At 35.4% G+C, this 25,061-nt stretch overlaps 1 protein-coding gene across 1 annotated transcript in view; it reads right to left on the minus strand.

Annotated features, from left to right (window-relative positions):
- Window positions 1-849: 849 nt before the first annotated feature.
- The window catches only part of LOC131167394 (uncharacterized), a 25,224-nt gene continuing 1,012 nt past the window's right edge, over window positions 850-25,061 (minus strand). Inside the window, exon 3 of the mRNA XM_058126203.1 lies at window positions 850-930. Within this exon, the coding sequence (XP_057982186.1) occupies window positions 850-930 (81 nt within the window). The remainder of the gene's footprint in view (window positions 931-25,061) is intronic.

Below are 25,061 nucleotides of genomic sequence, written 5' to 3' on the forward strand. Positions count from 1 at the left end.
ATTTAAACATTTTTTCAAAACTATCTTGGATTTTCAAAGAAGTTGGTCTGCCTTTGTTTTTTTTTTTGAGTCAAAATGACTCAAAATATAATTTTTTTTTTTGTAAAGTTTTCCTATTTTTTTAATTTTTTGTGATTTTCCTTTACCATTTTTATTAATTTTAAAACTAATAAATAATATAATAAATAAAATATATTATCAAATCGGGTTCTTGAACGAAGTCAAGTGGTTAGGGGGCGGCTTTAGGGGGAAAGTGTTAACTCAAGATGAGGACAGGTGACCACACACACACACACACAGATATATATAAGATATATAGTTTTTGGAAAGTGGGGGTGACGTCAGCACGTGTATGTCATGCTGGGTGGATTGATTATGAACGGTGCTTATCGAAATATTACATTTAGCCAAACTGTTTTAAAAAAAAACTTACACCCCCCCTCCCCTCTTGGGATCCCAAACCAATTCCAACAACCCCCAATTTAACTGCCCTCTTTGAATAGGAATCTGTTCTTTATTTCATCTCATAACATGAAATCACCCTATGGGGTCCTTTGACCAGTTTGCAAGGGGAAGTATTGTATAAAAATTTTTTGTTTCAGGAATTTAGAGTCCCCCTTTGAAAATGTTTATTTCATTTTTTATTGAAATATAGGGCTTGTAATTAAGTCTCATTGCTTTAATTAAGGCTTTTGGACACTGTCTTTCATTCTTGTTTCAAACCGAGTCCCTGCTAATTATTGCAATCAAGTATGTGGAGAAATTCTTCTTTATATTGATTGTACATAGCGGGCGTACAATAATACAAATCATAATAAAATAAATCAGGGGAATACATTTAAACCAAACCTACATTAAACGCGAAAATATATAGAGGAGCCTAATAATATCTTCTTCAAGAGCAATCTCGATCCCATCTTCGAAAGATACCTGCATCCACAAATAGAAATAGATCAAACATCAAAGGAAATTAAATTGTAGTTAATCTTACAAATAATTAAAGAATAGTGGAAGGTATCCCCTATATATTTGGTTAGTGACTCAAAGAAAGGGAGAATTAGCCAAATTCCATAAAGAGAGGGATCAATTGTTGTAGGAAGGAAAGCACAAGCAAGGGTTTTTCTCAAAAGGAAAACACTGGAAAAGGAAAGGACCGAAGATTGCCTAAATTAGTTGAGGACAACCTTATAAATTGGGGCCCTTGCAGAAGGAGGAGCACACGAATTCATAGACAGAATACACAAGGAAAAGCTCTAAAAGAAAAGAGAGACAATATTAAGAGTTAAGGGACAGGCTTGGGCAAAAACCCTAGAGAGATTAAAAGGTAAGCTCGCCCTAGTCACATAGAAAGCTAACACATCCCAATGCTCCCTGCAACCCAAAGGCATAGCCCAGTCCCCTAGCAACCTGGAGACCCTCCGCAACCCAGAAGGCCACCCAAATAGGAAGGAACGCAGGGATAAGAAGACCCAAAGTTAGGTTTACAATTGGCTTATCCTTCCTTTATACTGTCATATATCGTAAGTACCCTCAGTCAAAGGAAGGATGCCTTTTTTCTCATGCATGCATGTTGGTCTCCTCTGTGAGACCACAAATTCCCATGAATTTCCTTAGAAAGGCCACTAACTCTCAACGCCCAAAAAGTAATATAACCATGTTCCTCAAACAATGAACTAGCCCTGTGATCCAAATAGTGAAAGAAACCCAACCCTGCATGCCCAACTGAGAACCACCCTTGTGGTCCAAACAGTAAACCAACCCTAAAGCCCAAATGGTGAAACAATCTCAAGACGCCCATATTTTTAAAACCACCGAGGCCCACAAACTAAACCAAAAAACATAGCCCAAGTTCTTTTTCAAAAACATTCCCAACTCAGTCAAATAATAAGAACTAGCTCATGTTTTTAAACAACGTATGACCCAAGTTCATAACCCATAAGCCTTAGCCTTTAAAAAAAAAAAGAAAAAGCAACCCACCAACTTTAAAAATAAGTCGGCCCACTTGTTTTAAAAATAAAACCCGGCCCATGTTTTAAAATAGCCCACAACCCAAGTTTAGAACCCATAAGCCCAGCCTTTTAAAAACAAAACTAGCCCAGTTGTTTTAAAAATAAGCTGGCCCACTTATTTTAAGATAAAATCTTGCCCATGTTTTAAAATAAAGGCCTGACCCAAGTTCAGAACCCAAAAACCCCTATTTTAAAAAGAAGTCGGCGCACCTATTTTAAAAACCCACTCGACCCATGTTTCAAAATAAAGACCTAGCCCAAGTTCAAAAACCAAAAGCCCAAGACTTTTAAAGCAAAGATGACCCACGTGTTTAAAAATAAACTTGACCCATGCTCAAAACCCTAAGCTCTCCTGAGTTTATGTGACTTGCCCGTGTCAACCCCGCACACCACTCACTGGGTTCCGAGTGAGTTGACTCACCCGAAACCTTAGCTAGCTCGGTACATATGTCAGACTCCAACCCATAACACAATCACAGATCCAAGCTCAAACTCAGAACATAATTTGTAAAGGGAAAGAAAAACCCATCTTTCGGATCTTGTTTGAAGGATTCCGCATGCCGAATACTTGTAACCTACAAAAATGAAAAGGGGGAAAGGGGGTGAGAGGATACCAATATAATATATTCAAGGGAAAGGAGTGAAAAACCATAAACCTTAGGGTCTGATCCCTCATGGATCAAAGGAAGAGTGTCATAGGAGGGGCGGTTAGAAACACCACACACGGAGTAAGCATACAGGGGAATAAAAGAGGCATTGCTGATCTACAATGGGGATCACATATATAATTGGAGAGAAACAGAAGGAGAAGAGGAGATAAAAGGGGTTGAAATAGATCAAAGAAGAAAGCAAAGAAGAAAGGTAGAAAGAAGAAGAAGAAGAAGAAGAAGAAGAAGCATCGCATGTTTGTGGGGGTAAGGTTACAGAGTAGAGAGGGAAGAAGAAGAAGAAGAAGAAGAAGAGAGAGAGAGAGAGAGAGAGAGAGAGAGAGAGAGAGAGAGAGAGAGAGAGAGAGAGAGAGAGAGAGAGGAGAAGAGAGAGGGAGAGAAGAGTGAAAAAAAAAAGTTTTTATATGTGGGGCTAGTGGGTCACGTGTCACCACCGATGGGCGACACGTGGCACGTTCTGGTCTGGGTGTTTTAGGAGCGATGTGGTTTTATTTCAGTTGTCCGATTTGTGTTTTCTCCGGATAGATCATGCCACGTTAGGGATCCTCTTCCATTAGCCAACGCCTTTTGGGGGCTGCCTCGTGGTAGGGGTGACGCCATGTTGATGTCACCTCACTGTTTTGAAATATATATATATATATATCATATGACCACGTGTCCTCATCCCAAGCTAACACGTGGCCCTGCTTCAAACCCTCTTATAACCCTAATTTTATTTGAGCCTTTTTTTAATAGGATCTCTTTATCTATTCTTTTGTCTTTCAAAAAACATATGGGGGTTGTTGCAATTTTGTACAAAAAAGGAGTCAATTTAGTGTTTCAATCATTTTTTATTTTGTTAGGAATTTTAGGATAGCATTTTAATTAGTCTCTCTAAATTCAATGTTATTTTTAACCATTCTATGTTATTCGCATTCAACTAGGTCCCTGGACAGTCCCTTAATTGAGTCCTTTTATTTTATAGTCCCTTAACTAAACCCTTTTATTTTACAGTCCCTTAAGTCCTTTTATTTTACACTCATTTAATTGAGTCATGTTATCCTACAAACCTTAAGTTGAGTCCTTTTTATTTTACAACTCTTTGTTTCACAATCTTTTTAATTAAGTCCTTTTATTTTACATTTTTTATTTCACAATCCTTTTCTTTTTATTTTACAGCCTTTTGTTTCATAGTCCTTTTAATTAAGTCCTTTTATTTTACATTTTTTATTTCGCAATCCTTTTCTTTGAGTCAGTTTGTCTAAGATTGAGTCCTCTTTTTTAGAATCAAAATCATCCCTTTTTGCACCTGGGTCCCACAAGGTAATTAATGAAAAAAATTAAATTCTTGTATTTATTGCATCAACATACTAAAATACATATACAGAGAATACATACACAGGGAATACATCATATAGGGAATATATTATACAATGGGAAAATAAAAATATGAAAATACAAAAATTCAGAGGCTAAAAAATGCTCTTGCACGCGAGAATATCCCACAACATCTCCGTGGATACCTACATCCAAAATCAAAAGGGAAATCAAGCAAATAAAGGAAAGTAAACTTTAATGATACATGAGAATTAATGAAAAAAAAAATTGAAAAATTTGCAACACCCACAAAATCAATTTTATGGAAAGAATATGTAAGAATGATACCTTGATTCTATGAATTAATTTGGAAAAAAAAAATCTACAAGGTTTGATTTGAATAATTCTATGAATTAATTAGAGGATCCATGAGGATTAAAATGTGTCCTGTGTAGTTTGAGGCCCCAACCCTATAAATAGGGAGGAGCCCTCACAAAGATAGGGAGACAAGCCAGAGTATAAAAAATACACTATGAGAATTACCGTGATGGTGATTTGGCAATATTCACATATCAAACACAGTGTACGAATTATTGTGAAAAATTCATTACTAAGAACTCAGTGAAAGAAAGAGAAGCATTCAAAGACCATCCACCGAATTCCAAAGGAGTTCTGACAGAGGAGCAGATCAAAAGAAAGCCTAGAGGTAAGAGTTTGTGTATCAAAAGGGAACTCAAAGGTGATGGAGTTTAAAGACTGGAGGTAAGTGGTAAAATTATTGGGCCTTTCTGTGTTCAATTCTTGCATAGGATGTGTTGCATATAGGATTTGATCCATTGACCCGATTCAATGATCCATTCCAAATTGGATCCAATTCATGGATCTAATCCACCTTGACCCCTTGACTAACCTAAAATAGATCTATTGACTATCCTGAAATAGGCTCATTGACTAACTTGAACTAGACCCATTAACTAAAACGTACCCAACCTGTTAAGTTATCCAAACGTCTATGACCCAAGTCCACTTGAACTTGGGTCCTTGGACCCAGCCTCCCATTATATATATATAAAGGGGCCTCCAACCCCTTTCCTTTTAAAAAAACCTGGTCTATTTTCTCAACTAACCTAAAAACCCCTTGGCTTAAATTTTAAACCAAAAACCTCAGTCCCTTTTCTTTAACAAAACCTTTGGGCTCATTTCATAAAAAGTAGACTCAAGCCCTACCTAAAAAAAGGGGGACCCAGGCCCACTTCCCAAATAACCCCAAGACTCTTGGGCTCGTTTAAAAAAAATATATCATTGGGCTCAAGCCTAGACTTTTAAAAACCCAGCCCAATTATTTAGTAACTTAGCCCCAATTTTTAAAATGGGCCAAGGGCTCACATTTCAAAACCAAACCAGGCCCAATCATTTTGTAACTTGGCCTAAATTTTCAAAACAGATTCAGGGCCCACATTTCAAAACCAAATCAAGCCCAATTATTCTGAAACACAACCTCAATTTCCAAAATAGGTCGAAGACCCACATTTCAAAACCAAACCGACTTAATCAGTAAGTTACACAGCGATTCAACCCAAACCCACAAAGTGAGTTGATTCATTGTGATTCAACTTAGTCTCACTGGGTTCATTGAGTCAACTCTCCCGATCATCCCCAAACGCAAACCCAAACAACCAAAGCATGATAAATCAAGGAAAATAATAGGGTAGGGAGACTTATCTGAGTGATTGAAAAACCCTTCATTTCATTGTTTTCCCCGTTGGTTTCAGACTTGCAAGAAATCAAAATTCATTAGATGTGAGAAAAGAAATTGCAAAATATAAGAAAGGGAAGAGAGAGAGAGAGAGAGAGAGAGAGAGAGAGAGAGAGAGAGAGAGAGAGAGAGAGAGAGAGAGAGAGAGAGCCCATGAATCTGAAAGGGAAAATAGATGAGGGAGAAAGAGAAAGATCACGAATCTGAGAGAGGGAATAGAAGAGAGAGAGAGAGAGAACCCGTGAATCTGAAAGGGAAAATAGATGGGGGAGAAAGAGAAAGATCACGAATCTGAGAGAGGGAATAGAAGAGAGAACTGATAACAAGAAGAAGAAGAAGAAGAAGAATGAGAAGGAGAAGACGAGGGGCCCAAATTGCAAGTTTATAAATGGAGGTTCAGGCTTGCGAGGAAAGAAATGAGAGAGAGGAGAGGGTTCAAAAATAAAAGAGAGAGAGGAGAGGAAAAATGAGAAAAAAAAAAAAAAAAGGCTTTTATATGTGAAAGTAATGTGCCACATGTCATCATCGCATGGTGACACATGGTGAAATAAGAACCAAGTAGCTATGGGCGACGTGGCCCATCTAGGACTGTCTTATTTATGTTTTCTCTGGACCGTCTAGGTCGTACCACGTTAGCAATCTTGGTTAATTAATCAGATCCATCCAGCAGGTGACATGTGCTGACGTCACCCCACTTTCCAAAAAACTATATATATATATATATATCTGTGTGTGTGTGTGTGTGGTCACCTGTCCTCATCTTGAGCTGACACGTGCCCCTTAAACTAGTTGACTCGGTTCAAACCGATTTGATATATATTTTATTTATTTATTTTATTTACTAAATTTTAAAATTAATAAAAATGGTAGGAAAATCACAAAAAAAATAGAAAAACTTTCCAAAAAAAAAATATTTTGAGTCATTTTGACTCAAAAAAGAAAAAGAAAAAAAGAAACCTCTTTGAAAAATCCCAGAAATTTTGAAAAAATGTCAAAAGTACTCTGAAAAATTTCTACAAAATTTTGAAAAATTTGGGAATATTTTTAAAATATATTTTCTTGATTTTGAGGAAGTTGTGTCCCTATGATTTTAAAAATGTAATGAGGTATTTTTAGACCACACCTCTATTGGTTCTGGGGGGAGGGGAGTTTTCAAATAAGATCCCCTCTTTTGGAAAACTTATTAGACATTCTTAAGTCACATCTGAATTTTCTAATTTTCTATCACATTTATCCATTTATTTTTTTCCTTTAATTTTTAAAATGAGTAAATTAAAGGTTATTGAATTCAATTTAGGGATCATTCTTAATTAATTAGGTACTGTTCGTAGAATGAGTGTGTAGTGGGTGTGAATATCTTCTGAAATTAGGAATAGCTTCCCAAGAGGGGGGGTGAATTGGTTTAAAAAAAAAAAATTCTTTAGAATTAGTTCTATTAAGTTTCAAATTTTAGAAACAATCACAATCAATCACAACAAGATCAAACTCTCAATTTTAAGTAGCAATATATGTGAAAATTTGTTGTTCTCAAAATAAGCCCTGTATCACAAGTATTCTTCTTCCCAATGTTCAATTTTTAAATAAACTTTCGGATTAATAGGTCAAGGATAATCAACAAACATAGTCCCTTTTGATTTCCGCAATCAATGCTGATTTATCCAAAATGAATTACCTTCCGGTCTATTCAACAACCAAACATTCAGGATTAAAATTAAAAAAACAACCACGCAGATTATATCCTTGAAAAATAAAGAATAAAAAATAGAGTAAAGATAGAAGAACACAAGGATTTTTACAAGGTTCGACTTTAACACAGCCTACGTCCTCGCCCTTGGCCAAACCACCAAAGGATTCACTATTACCATTCCTTTATCAGCTGGAACAAAAACAATTACAAGCACTCCTCAAGTAAGGCTAGAGCCCGCCTTCTCCAAACAATCTCCCCTTGTTTGGTCCAACGATTCAATACTCAAATCGTCAACAAGCCCTGTTACAATGATAGAGAAACAACACGTACAAAAACTTGCTCCTCAAAGAGTTGATTAGTACAAGTTTAAAATACTAATGCACTTCAGTAAATTTAGAATATGAATTTTCAGAATGAAGCTCTTAGAATTTTATCACTGAATATCTTTCAATGAAAGAATTAGCAACTCAATGATCAAACACAGTGAGATTCAGCAAGATCTTCTTAATTTCGAGCAAGGATGAGAGCAGTGTGAGGCACTTTCAGAAGTTCAAAGTGAGAAAGAGTATGACAGCAGATTGTAAGCTATTAATAATCTAGGTGTTTAATTCAATGAGTCTTGGGGGTATTTATAGATGTATAAAACCTTTTTGCTTGTTCCCCAAAGGATACACAAACTTATTTCCATAAAATAAACTTATTTGAGTTTCCAAATTTTTGAATTTCAAAAATTATATCCGTTGGAAAATAGAAAATTTCCGTGAGGCAGACGACTGTGAAGTCCTGATAGTCGTCTGTCCATTAATTATAACGGTAAGATTCATAGGCAGAAAGGTGGCAGTCGTTTGTCCTTTGAGTGGCAGTCATCTATCATCAGGATATAAGGTGACAGTCATCTGTCCATGTGAAATTTTGAGCCTTTTAGTAATATATAAGGTGGACAGTTGTCTGGTGAAACTTTCACAGACTTCTCATCTTTCATTGACAGTCGTTTGTGGGAGCCTTGAAAGTCGTCTGTAAGGTTTCTGTGTTTCAACTTTAAGTCTTTAATTTAGCCAGTCGTCTGCCTATAACCACACAGTCGTCTGTCAATTGAACAAATTTATTTCTTAGTCACTTTTTGATTTCTCTCTCATTTTTACTTGGAATATAAATTTGTTTTAACTTCGAAAACATGTTCCAAGTTATTTTCTTATGATCTCTAAGTCTTTTTGTTTAATGAGCTTCAAATGAAAACTTCATACTTGAATAAACTTAAAGTACTTACAAAGACTTGTCCTAATTTCTCAAAAATTCTCCTTTGTTCTGAACTTTCTTTGTTGCTAATCTCTGATCTCGTAGAATATTCTGAACTTTGAGCTCTCATGTTGTTCTACTTTAATCATCATGCTCTTATGGTCTTCAGACTTTGATCCATGCTATTAGTTATTGATTCATGCTACATGAGTACCTTCAATATGAATTCCTGAGAAAATACAACACTCAACTAAAACATGTTAAATCCTACTTGTTTGTTAGCATAAAAAAGGAGTATCAAACCTAGTAAGGCCAACACCTTCCCCTCACATAATCGAATTTCTGATGTATACGTAGACCAAGACTACTGGTTCATTGGCCTAGGTTTAGTCTAGAGACAAATTAAATAAGTAGTAATTAAGTATTTTAATTGCATGAAGAAAAAATAAGTTAGTGGCGACTCCAAATTTTAAAATTTTCAAAAATCATATATTTTATTCCCTCGCCTCCCTAGACTCCTTCCGAGACATCATAATAGCTTGGGACTTCACTGGGGACAATAGAGAGTCAAGCCATTAATTAATTGTAAATTATCCCAAATGTGATTTTAATAAAACATTTAATTATTCCATCTTATTGTGTGAATATTGTTTATATAATTGTGAATATTAGATTGTATATATGTTTGAGCAAGCATGTGTAAAGATGAATGATATATGGGATTTGCGGGAATAGGCTAAGTATATGAACTCACACACACTTTCATGGGCCTTCTACCCAGGCTTCACCCTTTAAGGATAGAAACGAGCACGATACCATTAGCTCTTATGAGATAAGGTCATTGGGGGCGCGTGAACCACTTCGCTCAGTTTGAATTTTGTCCAAGCCCATTGGGTGAGGATAGGGGACATGCTAGGAGTCTATTGTCATTAGGGAATAGAGCTTAACCACACATACTTGTCCATAGGTCTCCCTCCCTTAAGATAGAGTCTCATTTAAATAAATAAATAAATAAACCTTAAGTAAGTCATCTACCTAGGGTTGGGACAGAATCTTCATCCTTCTTCATGACTAATATAAACTTATGCTATAATTGAGTGTATGTCTTAATCATTCATCTCATATTCATTTGCATACATGTTAAGCCCATCACTACATTGCCAAAATTCTAAGATAGCCCCAGATTACTTCATGGTAGCTCCAACGGTGGTATACAATGAGAAAGAGTTTGAAGTCCAATCATATTTTGAAGCCTAGCAGAATTGTTATGAAACAGTTTAAATCAAAGTTCAGATGTGGTGCTGCCAGCCCGGGTTAAGTTAGACACTAGAACCTATGAGTTGAGGTGTAATCCAAGAGGGGGTGAATTGGATATTTAAGAAAGTTAAGCTAACACTTAAACAATTAAACAAGTATACTAAATATGCAAAGGCTATTAATAATCACAATAAGTATGTATGAATGCAAATATGAAGAAATAAAAGAGTTAAGGGAAGAGAGAATAAAACCGTGTTTTTACAAGGTTCGGCTATCCTTGCCTACGTCGTTGCCTCAAGTAACCCTCTTGAGGATTCCACTAAACACTCCTTCAGAAGGCAGAGAAGCCTCTCTCCTTCAGTAGGCGAAGATGCTTCTCTCATTCAGTAGGCGGAGATGCCTTTACAATCCCTCATTCAATAGGCGTAGATGCCTCTCTCCTTTAATAGGCATAGATGCCTCTCTCATTCACTTAGGCGGAGATTCCTTTACAATCCCTCCTTCACTAGGTGGAGATGCCTCTCTCGTTCAATAGGCAAAGATGCCTTTACGATGTAGAATCAGTAAAGATTAATGTAAATGAAAGCTCCTAAATTGAGCGGATAAGTACAATGAAAAATACCACACCAATGCACTCTCAAATGATTATGAATGAAGCTTATCGCGACGTCCCTAGGAGTGAAAGGTGCCTCAGGGTGGGCAAAATAAAAAGGTGTTTTTAATTTTCATGAAAAATGGAAGGTGGAGTCGTAACTAACTTTTTGGAGTATGGTTAGAACACTTGATTACTACCCAATTAAGGGTAGAATCGATCTACGTTACCAAAGCAGGGATTGGGAGTTCGGTTATGCAAGGGGAAGGTTCTCACAGCCCCTACACACCCATTCTACAAACGGTACCTAATTAATTTGAAAATTATCCCAAATTAAATTCGAAAAGCCTTTTATACTACTCCTTTGGAAAATTTGTGAACCATCACCGAAGCACACGAGATTTTATATTTTCTAGTATATTAAGTAATAATTCCATCAAAAGTAGGGTACATGAAGCTTAAAAAGCTCATACCCTTTCTTTAAAATCATAGGAAAGAAAATCGAGAAAGTACTTTACCAAAAATAGCTTCCGAAATATGTTCACAAATTTTATAGAATTTTTTCAAAATAGCAAATAGTATTTTTTTCAAATTTTTTTGGGAGATTTTTGGACTCATTCGAGATATAAAGATTGCAAAATGATTTTCTTGATCTTAAAAATATTTTATTTTCTAATTTTTTGTGATTTTTCACCGTTTTTCAAAATTTTTAAAAATTAAATAATATGATACAAAAATTAATTTAAGGTAAATAATGACAATTAAGTCAATTTTTTTTTTTAGAATTTTCATATAATTTTTCTAAATTTTTTGTGATTTTCTTGAGTTTATTTTTGTTATGTTTTCCTAAATTTAAAGTCAAATAAGTAATATAATGCAGAAAATAAATAACAAAAATAAGAATACCGATTTGAAACCGATTTAGGGAGAACAACCGATTCAATAGGGAACCGGTTCAAGTCAGGAGCTAGGCCATATGTTTCTTCTTGGGTGGATGGTCCAAAACGAACCTGATCGAGGACGTGGCCCAATCATGTCTACTACGAGGATGCACAAATTGGATGACTATGGGGGAGCCACGCACCGTGGAAAGATGTGGAGGTTGGGCGTGCCACGCGTCGGTATCTGAATGGGTGAGCACACGTGAATGGGATTGGCAATGTGGCTTAACCATAGACGTCTTTGGAAAACTGGGATCCAACGGTGGGGGTTTGGCGTGTCCGGATTGCTGACATGGCAAGATCTTAACTGTGCGGAGAGGTTTAGATCGAGTGGTGGGGAATGGGCACCTCGGATGGATGACATGGCTTTGATCTGTGTGTTAATTTAGGTGTAATCCCAAGAGGAGGGTGAATTGGGTAGTTTTAAAATCTTTCATATTAATTACCACTTAATCACGATTTCTATGCTTATCAAATTAAATGCAGGAGTTTGAGGCTGATATAAATTTATTTTATCAATGAATTCTTTTTACCCAATTAAGTGCATGTGAGGTTATTCAAACATACACATATGAAATATAAGTAATGAAATGCAGTGCGAAAAATAAAAGGATAAGGGAAGAGAGAAGGCAAACACGATTTTACGAGGTTCAGCCAACCCGACCTACGTCCTCACTTACAAGAAGCACAACTTCCTCCACACCCGCTTCACAACTAGAACAGTGATTACAATATAATTTCCAATCTACAAAACAACTCAAGATTCGCTTCTAACAAGATAGTGAGTACAATTGAAACCTATCGCATATACATATGATGAAACTTGAAGCTCAGTATGTATGAAATGATACAATCGTTATATGAATGAAATGCTTCAACCAATTTTCTTTTTTTTTTAATCTCCCACGTAATGATATAAGTAAAAGCTTTGGAGAAAATTAGGGTTCTAGTTCACTTTGCAAAAATGCACGAATATCAAATGTGAACTTATCAAAAGCTTTGTCTTGAATATTATATTGATCAAAATAAAAAAGCTTTCTTTCAAATATTCAATCACAAAATGATCTTTGTAATATGCAAATATATATACATACAAACATATATATAAAATATGATTTCCAAATATCAAAAGTTGAATATAATGTTTTCCAAAAAATATCCCTCAATAAATATATAGTTATGAACACTAAGGATATTTTGTCAACTTGTTTTAAGATATCTAAAATATAGAGCCTTTTAACTGAATACACACTTAAATCAAAACCGTTTAACTAATGACGAAAATTTTTTTTAAGTAGTGATCTTATCTAAATAATCTATAACTATGCACACTCAAGATCAATCACTCAGTTATTATTCAATAATGTATTTTGAGATGAAAAGTTCTTTGAAAAATATATATCACCAAGCAAATCAGTTTAGATGAAAAACATTATGAGAATAAATATTAATGTGCAGATCGATTTACCAAACCTCAATACCAAAATGAGTGCACAATGATTGTTAGATTGTATTTTGAAAATCAAGATAGCCTTAGCTCAGATTCGATGTAAGAACTTTGAAATCCCAGGCAAAAGTTTTAGCAATGTGTTCAAAGTTGTGCTAAATGTGCAATCTCTTCAATCGTATGCCAAAGGTTTATTCTCTTCTCTTCTCATTGGGGCACTAGGGTTTAGATGTTGATTATATAGGTACCTTGCCCTTAGAATGAATCTTAGCCATTGGATCAAACATTAACTTGTGTTCTCTCATTAAAAATTAAATTTTTAAACTTTCCACCATGTTTAGATGACTGAGGGTTAAAGTTCAGACGACTGAAGTTCCTTAAAGCTTCGAAAAATTAACCTAGACACAGGGTCAGACAACTGATGTTGGGGTTCAGTCTTCTAAAGTGTCGGGTTCAAATGACTAAAGTCTGAGTTCAGGCTTCTGAGGTGCTTCTGTCGGGTCCTATGTTTCACCATAAATTTTTCAGATGACTGAACTTAATCTTCGGTCTTTAGAAGAAATTCTTCAGACGATTGAACTTAGCTTCGGTCTTTTGCAGTTCAATCTTCAGATGACTGAACGTGGAGTTCAGTCTTCTGAACTGACCAATTCCTGGATTTTCTCCCTTTAGTTTGAAAAATCTATTTTGCTCTCTTTCTTGGATCTTTTATAAAACATTTTTTAGGGTTTTAAAAATATCTCTAAGTCCATGAATCGCCTAATGATGTTCATGAGATGCATGAGTCCTAAAGTCAATTTAGGGTATAATTTGAGTCTCAAATTAAATCATATGAAAGATGTGAGTACATTCGGTTCTAAATACCCATTCCCATGATGATCTTGAACTTGCTTCTTGCATCTTCATTCTCCAACTCTTTTAATTCCATGGATTGTGCTAAGTTGTGTATGCTTTAATCTTCATGGTTTCCATGACTTATTATCTTTCCGTGTATGCTAAATATTGTTCCTGTTCACAATCTCAATGCACAGATCAAATACCAAGTGATTTGTCATTATCAAAACCGGATTAGACTTATAGAGCCAACACCGTGTATTCTTGAGGAAGCAGCGATTGAACGGCATAAGGAGAGCCTTGTGATGCTATGCATGTGTGGACATGAATAAACCACGTGTTGTTGGCTAAGTGGTGGAATAGGAAGCATCCTAGATTGTCGTCTCCGCTTGATCATAACTATCGCAACATAACACAGATCACATGGTCATCAAGTGGTAAGGAGTGAATTGATGACGTGGCCTTATCATGTCCATTCTGAAGAAACATAGTGCCGATGACCAAGATCTGGCTGCGTAGCCACTTTTATGAACAGAAAATGTTGCTCCACGTGTCGGCTCGCTATGGTTCTAAAGGTCAGACATACAAAAAAAAAATTTCATCTCTCTCTCTCTCTCCCTCTCCCATTTACCTTCTCTCTTCTCTGAAAACTCAAATTTGAAACCCAAAATCTTCTTCCACCTCTTCTCAGATACCATCTGAAACTCATCCTCTCCTCTCACTCCTCTCCCTTTTCTCTGAGATCCGAAAACCCTAGTCTTCTTTCAAAGCTTCCCCCTTTCCCTCATTCATCTCTCTTTCTCTCAACTTTCCTCTGAAACCCCCAAAACCCTAATCTTCTACAACTTCTTCTTTGCTCTCAAAACCCTCAGTTTCTCCATCTTGTTAACCTGCTACTCTCCTCACTTGAATGATCTGAGCCTAGGTTCAGATCTTCAATCCTTGAAGCCTTAACTCCTTACCTCTCTTTCTCTCTTTCAAGCATCTCTTCTCAAATTCCTCTCGCCAACAAAATCCCACCGAAAATCCTAGATCTCAATTCTGCAACTCTCTTAATCTATCATCTCTCTTAGGATCCTTCTTCAATTGCTCTTAAACCCATGAAGCCCCCTACTCTCTGCGATCCCTGAAACCTTAGGTTTTCAATTTGAAGTTTGATCCCGAGACCTAGGTGATGTCTGATCAGGTCAAATGCAAAGGAAAAGGATAAGTGTTCTTTCCCTCCCTATTTTTTTTTTTTTTTTTTTACTTTTTTTTTTTATAGGGTTAGGGTTTGGTTTCAGGGTGGGGTTGAAGACGAGTTACCTCGTCTTAACCCAGTTGATCATCCTAGGGTTGACTTGCACTAGTCAAACTCCTAGGTTGTGTTAACTCAAGTAAAATTGGGTGGATTTTGACATGTTTGGGCCTCAGCTTGCTTTCAAAATGTGCCTAGTGGTTGTTTTTTTTTTTTTTTTTTCAAAAAAATGGGCCTTGGGTTAATTTTGAAACAGGCATGGGTTTTTTTTTTTTTTTGTTTTAAAACGAACCTTGGATTAATTTTGAAACGGGCCCAAGGTTAAATTTTTTTAAAATGGGCCCAGGGTTAATTTTTTAAATGGACCTTGGGTTAATTTTGAAACAGACCTAGGATTAATTGTTTTAAAATAGGTCAAGGGTTAATTTTTTAAATGGGCCTTGGGTTAACTTGAAATGGGCCCAGGGTTAATTTTCTAAAACAGGCCTTGGGTTATTTTTTTTAAATGGGCTAAGGGTTAATTTTCTAAAATAGGCCTTAGTTTAATTTTGAAATAGGCCGAAGGTTATTAGTTTTTTTAAAACAAGCCTTGGGTTAATTTTGAAACGAGTCTAGGGTCATTTTTTTTACTAATACGAACTTGTGGTTTTAAAATTAAATTGGGCCTCGGGTTTTTTGAAATGAAACATGGGCCTGGGTCTCGGGTGAATTAGAAGGAAGGTTAGGCTTCAGTCTAAGGGTCCAGTTCGAGTTGAGGCTCGGGTTTGGTTTAGATTGAGGTTCGAGTTCGATTCAGATTGAGGTTGGTTCATAGGGGATATGGTTCAAGTTCAATCAATGCTTGGGGAGTTGGTTTGGGGGTGTTCAAATCTTTGTTCAGGTCAAGTGGGTTAGTTCAAGTTCAAGTTTCAGTGCCCTTTTGGGGGGGGGGGGTAAGCTAGTGGTCAGCTCAGGTTCAAGTCTGAACCTAAAGCTTGGACATGAGTACATGCATTCACAATTTCGTACAGTTTAGCATTAAATTGGAATAAGGAAAGCAAAGCTTTCTCTAATGCTCTCAATTTTGTAGAGCTTTCTCTAATTCTATCTCAATATTTACAAAGCCTTCCCCTAATGCTCTCTCAATTTTTTTGAGTAAAGCTTTCCTCTAATGTTTTCCCCTCACTTTGCACTGTGCGGGGGTAGAGTTTTGGCGCTCAAGTGATTCTCATAGGCTCCCCTCTAACATAGTGTTATTCTAATAGAAAGCCTGGCAGGGAATAATCTTAACAACTGTCATTCTCTTCCTTGCGCAAATGAAATTTTACTTTGAATTTGACTTTATTTTGAATTTCAGTTAACAAATTGACTTTGTTGCTTCTTCCATTTCAGGTGAGCAGGGGCCTTGGGATATGTTGCGAGCTGTTGTTGAGGACTTTGCTTATGTTTCTATTTTTTAGATTTTCTTGTATTCCATTTGTATTATTCTGTATTTTGTATCTCCCTGTATTTGCTTTTGTTATTTGCAAAATTTTTCTGTATGTATTTCTACTATACTCTGCATTTCCCTTTCCTGGGTTGTACTGTATTTATGTGCAACTCCTTATGTAGTGCAGTATTTTGTAGAATCTCCCTATATCCCATATCCAAGGCAAGTGCCCTCTCTTCAATAAAACATGTTAGTTCAATGCATGTCCACGCTATTACATATTTATGTATGGAAATAAACAGGGCTTGAACGATTTTCAATTAATCTACAAATTTTGCCCACACAAATGACTTTCCACTAATTAAACTTTAGCTTTTGATTTTGAAGCAACAGACATCTAGGAGCATGATATAAATTAAGAATTCGATCAATCAATTTTGCCAATGCAATGAGTTCAAAAATTTATAGCCATACTTAAAGTGATTTTGAAAAATCAAGTTAAGGATACTTAGGGGCATGGTTCAATTGTGATCTCATCCACGAGAACGTAGGCACAAACAGTTAATGATGATAGTTAAGGATGAGCAACCCCTACCTTCAAAATTTGATCTAGGACCCCTGTTTTAAAATTGAATTGACTTGGTAAAAATTAGGGTGTCTACAAAGCTAAAGGAATAACTAGAAGGTAAGCACTTGAAAGATGAACAAAGAATTTGCAAAGTGCTTGAAAAGGTTTTTCAATAAAGATCAAAAGCTTGGATTCATGTATGAGTGATACCTAATGAGTCCCTAAAATGCATGATTTTAGATCCTCATTTACCTTTTTTATCCTTGTTTTATTATGTATTTACCCTTGACCTTATTGGTCTCGCCCGATTTTGATAATGACAAATACCTGTTGTATTTGATGGCTATTTGAGGTAATGTGCAAGTATTCTAATTGGCAGATCATAATGATAGAACAAGATTGAATTTGAAGACCCAATACATATGTTGTATTTCATTTTATTATTATCTAAAGGGTATGTAATAGTAAATAGGGCTTGACTTGTAATAATTGCATGCATCACCTGCATGATGTGATGAGTAAGCTCTTAACTAAAAAGGAACTAGAAATGATCCTAGGACACACACTCATGCATTTATATGTTTGGTCATTTAATTAGGGTGTTTGCACAAATTGAAAAGAACCGAAATGTATGAAAATTACATGTTCGGTCGACCATACTCCTATATACAAAATGCCCCCAGTTGACTAAACTAGGACCAGGTTAACAGGTTAATCGCAGTCCGATCAACCGAACTCACTTAGTTCATTTGAACCCGGTTGACCAAACTCCCTAGGAGTCAACTTAATTGATCTTCTGATTGACCGAGTATAAATTACATATCAACACCCTGGTTGACCAAGTTCCTGCGTGTGGGAAGTTAATGGTCTAGTCGACCGACCGAGATAGTCCAAAATGTTCTCGGTCGACCGAACCGTGCAAAAAAGGGAAAAATTGCCCTTGGACTTACAAGTTCGATCGACCGAACTTATAGTTCATTTAATGCCCGGTCGACCGAACTTCAAGCAACTCGGTCAACCGAACTCGTCTAGGTCGACCGGTGCTTTCGGGTTGCCCAAAAAATTTACCGCGATTAACATTTTTTTAACGGGGTTAATTTAATTAAATAATATTAAAATTTTTATAATAATTCCATTTGTGTTCTTAAGGGTTATAATTAGGGGGAAATCTATATATACCCCTCATTTGGAATAATTAGTAAAGGATTAGCAATCTTGGTTAGAAGAAACTCTTTGAAACTCCAAAATCTATAATACTTATTTTTGAGCCTCCAACACTTATTCTTTCCAGATCTTATTACTCAAATATCTTTGTAAGTGTGATTTGAGTGTTGTTGTTCCATAAGGTTTGTTCTCTCAAGATTGTGCTTGTTTGACATTATTTTATTTGAGAGCAAAACCTCAAGTGCTCTTAGGGGACTTCATTGATAAGTCTATCCTAAAAAGACTTCACTTGAGCTTATGAGTATTGCATTGTCATTGCAATATCTTGAGAAGTTGTTATTTGATTTTGACTGCAAAAATCCTTTCAAATCATTTTCAAATATCTAGTGCATTTTATCTTGAGAAATCTTTGAAGAGATATTTGTTTATGTGGTGAAAATTTTTGTTGCAATATTCATTGAGTTATATCATTTTTTAAATACAAAGATTAAACCCTTTTTGCAAACCAAATATATATATATATATATATATATATTTCTTGAGCTTTACACATTGAGAAAATCTACTCGTTGAGATATCTAAAGTATTGTTGATATCTTTGTTTGAGCATTTAGATTGAACATATTTTGTGATACAAAGATCATATTATTTGCACTCTCACGCACTAATTACATCAATTGCAAATATATATTTGAGAGTAGACATCTAAAACCACATTGAGCTTACTTTATTATATCATTTGGTGGTGTATGTGATTGCGTAGATTGGGTACACATCTGCTTTACATGAAAGCATAATCATTGTACCATTTCATTGTGAACAAATATGTTGTATTCCAGGCACGGGTTTGAAGAGGGAGACTAGCCCTGGTAAATAGTTCCGGATTAGCTTAAACCCAGTTAGGAAAGTTAGGTGCACCGTTCTGTTAAGGCGTGTTGGTTGAGGTCAGCCCCTTGAATTGACCTGATTGTAATCAGTGCTACTCCACCCGTTAAGTTAGCCTTTAGTGGAAACCTCGGGCTTGCAAATTAGAGGTGGGGACATAGGCATAGTTGGCCGAACCCTGATAATATATCGTGCGCCTTGTTTATATTTCTGCACTTTATATTTACCGCACATGCATGTTAAGGTATGAATGATGTGCATGATTTAAATATATTTATTGGCGCATTTGGAATAACATAGAAAGACGCTAGGCTGTATTATATAGTTAGTAGTTCATTCGTGTTAATCTGCCTATATAAACTCTTGTATTTACATGGTATCTCATGAGACTGAAAATACACGTTTAGGTAACTTGTAGCACTTAGGGTTCCTTGTGAGCACCAAGAGAGCATCTATGGTGACTTTGACACCTTGTGAGGTACTGTTGAGCCATTTATTGTTCTTTTTGAGTTTTTGACGTCAACTCAAAGTTCATGAAACTCAACTTTCCCTTTTTTTTTTTTTGGATATTCTCTGTACACTAGTCTCGGTTTTTGACTTGCTAGCCTAGAGGTGACATCCAGTGGGGAGATAGAAACCTAGGTCTTGTAGCCTACTCAAGATGTGAAAGCTGAGCCACCCCTAGAAATAGACTTAATTCATGGACTACTGCTCGAGCTTAATTCACATGGGTGGTATGAAGACAAAAAAAGAAATGTAATGATTGTCCTAATTGACCATGAAAAGAAAAAAATTGAAGAATGAGCAGAAAAAAAAAAAAAGAAAAAAAGAAATAGAAATGCACTAGAATGGGGTGAAAGATTAATACCTGCTCCACAAAACTACAATAAAAAGTTAAGGACACGACACATGTTCTCCACATATGAAGACTCTTCAATCGCTTAATGCCTCAGAATTATTCATGTCTGGTTTGTGAATAAGTTAATCTAGGGTGGTCTTGGTTGGATATAGCGAGTATGCGAGAAGATGCTATGGTGAAGGACCCGACACCTCACAAATAGGTTGGATCCTTTTCAAACTAGTCTACTCCATACATTTAGAGTTTGTTCCTTACAATATGTGGGATGTTTAATCATGACACTCCTCCTCACATATGACGAGTGAACCCATCCTTTTTGAGTGTTTTGGAGGGTGTACCAGCTAGGCTGAGTCAAAACGACTATTCTGTAGGTGTCCACTGCTATTCTAGGTGTAATGAGTCATACACATTACATATGCTTCTAGATTTTGCCTATTTATACTCGAATTTATATGGTTACATTAACTCTGAATTGTAGTTGCTGGTTGAATCTATGTGAAAATAATATTCTTAATGGTTATACAATGATGAAACTTGCATGAGTGACTTGCTTCGGAGTTGCACGAATAGTGTATGAAAGAGCTAGTATGTAATTTGGTGATAAACCTGTATAGGAAATGGTATATTTGTGTTGCATGTGCATTCATTTAATATTCACTGAAATTGGTGTTTGTGGGTATCTCCTTGGATTGCATTCACGTTATTTGCTAGAGACTAGCAAAACGTTAGTTAGGGGGTGTGATTACGCATTAAAGTTGCGTAATTAGGCGTTTAAATTCATGCATTAAAGACTATAATTTTAATTAAATGTCTGATTATGTCCCATATTTTAACATTGAGCTCCATTTATAATATTTGGGTTTTATTCGATAATTTACGGATTTTTGGTATTTAATTATTGTAGGATAATTTTTGAAAATTAAAATTGAAATTAAAATGTACGTGGGCTCCGTGCACATGAACCTGTGTCATGTAATGCAAATGAGAAACTGTTGCAATGGGTCGTGTACGTGGATGAACCATGCATGTATGAACCATGCGTGAAGTGAAGAGGCATGCGTGCAACTTGAATGAGGCCGCGTGATCAAATTCGTGTCTGAGTGGCCGTGTGTGTATGTGTGTGGAAGGAAGCTGTGAAAAATCCATGCACGTGAATGCAAGAAAATTAAAGCCATGCAAAAGAAAAAAAATATAAATATATAGTGGTCGTGTGCATGTGTGTGTGTGGTAGCGGATAGGCTTCATACACATGAAGCCATGTGTGAAGCAAGTCCATGAGCATGAAGAGGCCTGGAGGGCTTCAACGAAAGAAGAAAAATAAAAAGAGGAGAGGCTTAGTGGGTTGATGTGACCCACCCGTGCAGCAAACCCAAGTGAAGCATTCGTGAAGGGCATGCGCTGGTCTTCAATAAAAAGGGGGGCAACTTTAGGGTTGCTGGGTAGGGGGTTTTAAAAGTTTTTTTTTTGGGGGGTCTTCTTCTTTTATATTTTTTTTTAGCGCCGCAGTAGCATTTGGGGAAGGTGGTAGCAGCAGGTCTCTTTCTTGTCTCTTTGTCTCGTCTTCTCTGGTGTTCGTCTCCAGCGTTGTCTCAGCTCTCAGGTCTCTCTATCTCTATTCTTCTCCAGCAGCCACCACAACTCCAATCGACCACCTTCACCCTGTACCAGCTCTAGCCACACAGCAGCTTCGACATGCCCACTCTCTGCAACTCTCTCTCCCTTACACCCTGCAGCCTCTCTCTCTCTCTCTCTCTCTCTCTCTCTCTCTCTCTCTCTCTCTCTATCTCTCTTCTCTCTCTCTCTCTCTCTTTTTTCTCTTTTTGGCATTTTAAATACTCTTTAAGTTCTTGTCATTGTCAGTTTAGTTTTGTTTTACTTAAGGTTTATTGGACTTTGAATACTTGTTGGGTTAATTATATTGTTAAAGTTCACTTTTTTTAGTCATTGTTGGGCTTGTCTCTCTTTTCTCTCTTTCTCTCTCATTCTCTCTTTTCTTTTAAATAATTGTTTAAGTAAATCTTGCCAATTTGAGTTGTGTTTTAATTTAAGTCTTATAATTTTTAATTTATCTTTGGTTATTATTAAAGTTCAGTTTTTAATTTGTGTTTTGTTATGTTCTTAATTGTATTAAAAATTTAGTTTTGGTTGCGTTGGTGGTTGATTGAAGATGTTTAAGGTTGAATGCTTCAGTTACATAGTAAAATTATCATCTTTAGGCTTTTTGTTCGAAGTTTCAAACGTGAGATTTATTTCTTACTTGAATGATTAAACGTAGGATTGTGTTTGGTATTTAATTTTTTCATCATCTATTTCATTGTGTCTGTCCTGTTTCTTGTCATTAATTTAGTGCGTGTTAGGTTCATTAATTAAATTTCACGTTGTTTTAATTTCGTCACAAAATCTCAAAAATCTTAGGAAACTGAATTTGAACTATGTTCAGTAACCTTTTTACTCAAAATTTTGAATTAAACTACATTCCCTGAAGAGACAATCCGATCCTTGGGCTAATTATTATACGAATAAACTCCTATACTTGGGATAGTTTTCAAACTGCTCATTTTTAGAGTGAGTCACCTACTACATACACCCTTTTTTTCTAAAACCCACCATAGAACTTTCTTATGTATCATATCATATGCTTTCTCAAGGTCTATAAATATCATATGCAAGTTCCTCTTCTTTTTCCTAAAATTTTTCATTAATCTTCTTAAAAGATATATAACTTCTTTGATAGATCTCCCAGACATAAAACCAAATTGATTTATTGATACCTTCATTTTTAGTTCTAATCTTTGTTCAACTACCCTTTCCCATAGTTTCATCCTATAACTCATAAATTTAATTCCATGATAGTTATTACAATTTTGAATATCTCCTTTAATTTTGTATATAGGTATTCAAGTGTTTTTTCTACATTCATGTGAAATTTTCTTGGTTTTTATAATTGTTTTAAATAAATTAGTTAACCATATAATTCTGTTATCACCTAAGTATTTCCAAACTTCAATTGGGATGTTATCTGGTCCCATAGCATTCCCATTTTTCATCCTTTTTAGTGCAAACTTAACTTTGTTAATTCTAATTTTGCAAATAAATCTCATATTTTTAGTCTTTTCATCATTTGACAATTCTAAGTTTAAGCCTTCTATTTGGTTTTCATTAAACAACTTACTAAAGTAAGCTCGCCATTTTTTTTAATATATTCACCCTTAACCAAGTCAATATCATCCTCACTTTTTATACATTTTACATTTCCTAAGTCCTTACTTTTCCTTTCTTTACCTTTAGCAAGTTTAAATATATATCTTTCCCCTTCTTTTGTATCTAATCTATTATACAAATTATAAACTGATCCGTATTTATCTTCACTAATGGCCTTTTTTGCATCTTTTCTTGCATTTTTATACTTTTCAAAGTTATCCTTGTTTCTAAATTTTTGTCACGTTTTATACCAAATTATTTTTGTCTTTATGGCTTTTTTTGAATCTTACTCTTGATTCATCTAAAATCTTTTTTGCTATCTTTTTAATAGAGCTAGCTAATCTATTCCAAATAGTATTTGTATCTATCACATCCTCTACAATCCAATCCCCATATTTAATCATTTTATCTTTAAATTTTATTATATTTTCTCCTTCTAGGTTCCACCACCTAGTTCTCTTACACTGGTTTATTTTATCATTATATCTTCCATTTTTTAATACATATATATCTAACACTAAGACTCTATGTTGCGTGGTTAGACTTTCACCTAGAATAACTTTATAATCCTTGCATGATAAACGATCTACCCTCTTAGTTAAAAAAAAAAAAAACTATTTGACTTCTATTTTGTCCACTTTTAAAGGTTATTAAGTGTTCTTCTCTCTTCTTAAGAAAATATTCATTATACTAAAATCATATGGCAAAGCGAAGTCTAAGATCACTTCCTCAGGCTCATTTTTGTCTCCATATCCATATTCTCTATGTATCCTCTTATAATTTTTATTATCCCTTCCAATGTGTCCATTCGGATCTCGTCTTATAAATATTTTCTCAGTTCCTAGTATGTCTGGTATAATACTATCCATATCTTTCCAAAATTGTCTCTTAAGATTTTCTGTTAAACTGACTTGAGGAGCATAAGTGCTAATGATATTTATTATCTCTTTTCCTAATTCCATCTTAATTTTTATAATTCTATCCCCTACTCTATTTATATCAGCAACGCCATCTTTTAAGTTTTTGTCTATAATAATTCCGACTCCATTCTTATGTTTTTCTTTTCTTGTGTACCAAAGTTTAAATCCTGATTTATCAATTGTTAGAAATGGTGTATTCTCGAGGAGGGGGGGTGAATTGGAATTTTAAAATTTCTTCCTAAGTTAAACCAGATATCAGTAATACACAACCTAGGGTCTTTCTAAGCATATACCAATTGTGAAGATAAAAATAATATGTGGAAATTAAATCATACACAACATTCACAATATATCAAATATAACATACTTGTGAAGGAATATAAAGTGTTGGAAATTAAAAGTAGACACACGATATGTTATCGGGGTTCGGCCAATATACATCCCTGCCTTAACTCGCAAGTCCAAGGACTCCACTAAAACTCACTTAATGGGTAGAGCAGCACCGTATACAACACCAGGTCAAATTACAAGGGCTGACCTCTACCTTTGCAATCAATCCTTATGGGTTAGATTAACACCCCCTTAGGTCACGCCTGGAATACAACAGATAATCAAATATAAATTTTCTTGTACAATTTCAATACTTCTCCAAAAAGCAAATATGTACCAATATGCACAATACAACAAATTACACTTCAATATGATAGGAATGTACAAGCTTAGTGAAGTCTATATGCCAACTCTTAATAATAAGCAACTATAACAGTTAATATGTGAGAGTGTTGTGAATAAATTTTTGAGTCACACACTATATATTAATCACAAGAACAACCTTAAAGATCTTAAGAACACAATCAAATATCTCTAGAGCAAATTTAAAGTATCAAGTATAGGAGATTTCGAAATTAAGCTTGTCAGAAAATATTTGGCAATATCACAATACAAGTTCTTGAATCTTGCAACAAGAATGCAAGACTCACAAGACCAAGAGATTTCCCAAAGCAGATTTATGGATTAAATACCAAGAGAAAACTCTAGCTCACTTTTCTAAAATCAATATCTAATGTGAAGGTGCAATCAGTGCATATTCTGGATG

Source organism: Malania oleifera, chromosome 11 (assembly GCF_029873635.1).
Source record: "Malania oleifera isolate guangnan ecotype guangnan chromosome 11, ASM2987363v1, whole genome shotgun sequence".
Lineage (NCBI taxonomy): Eukaryota > Viridiplantae > Streptophyta > Magnoliopsida > Santalales > Ximeniaceae > Malania > Malania oleifera.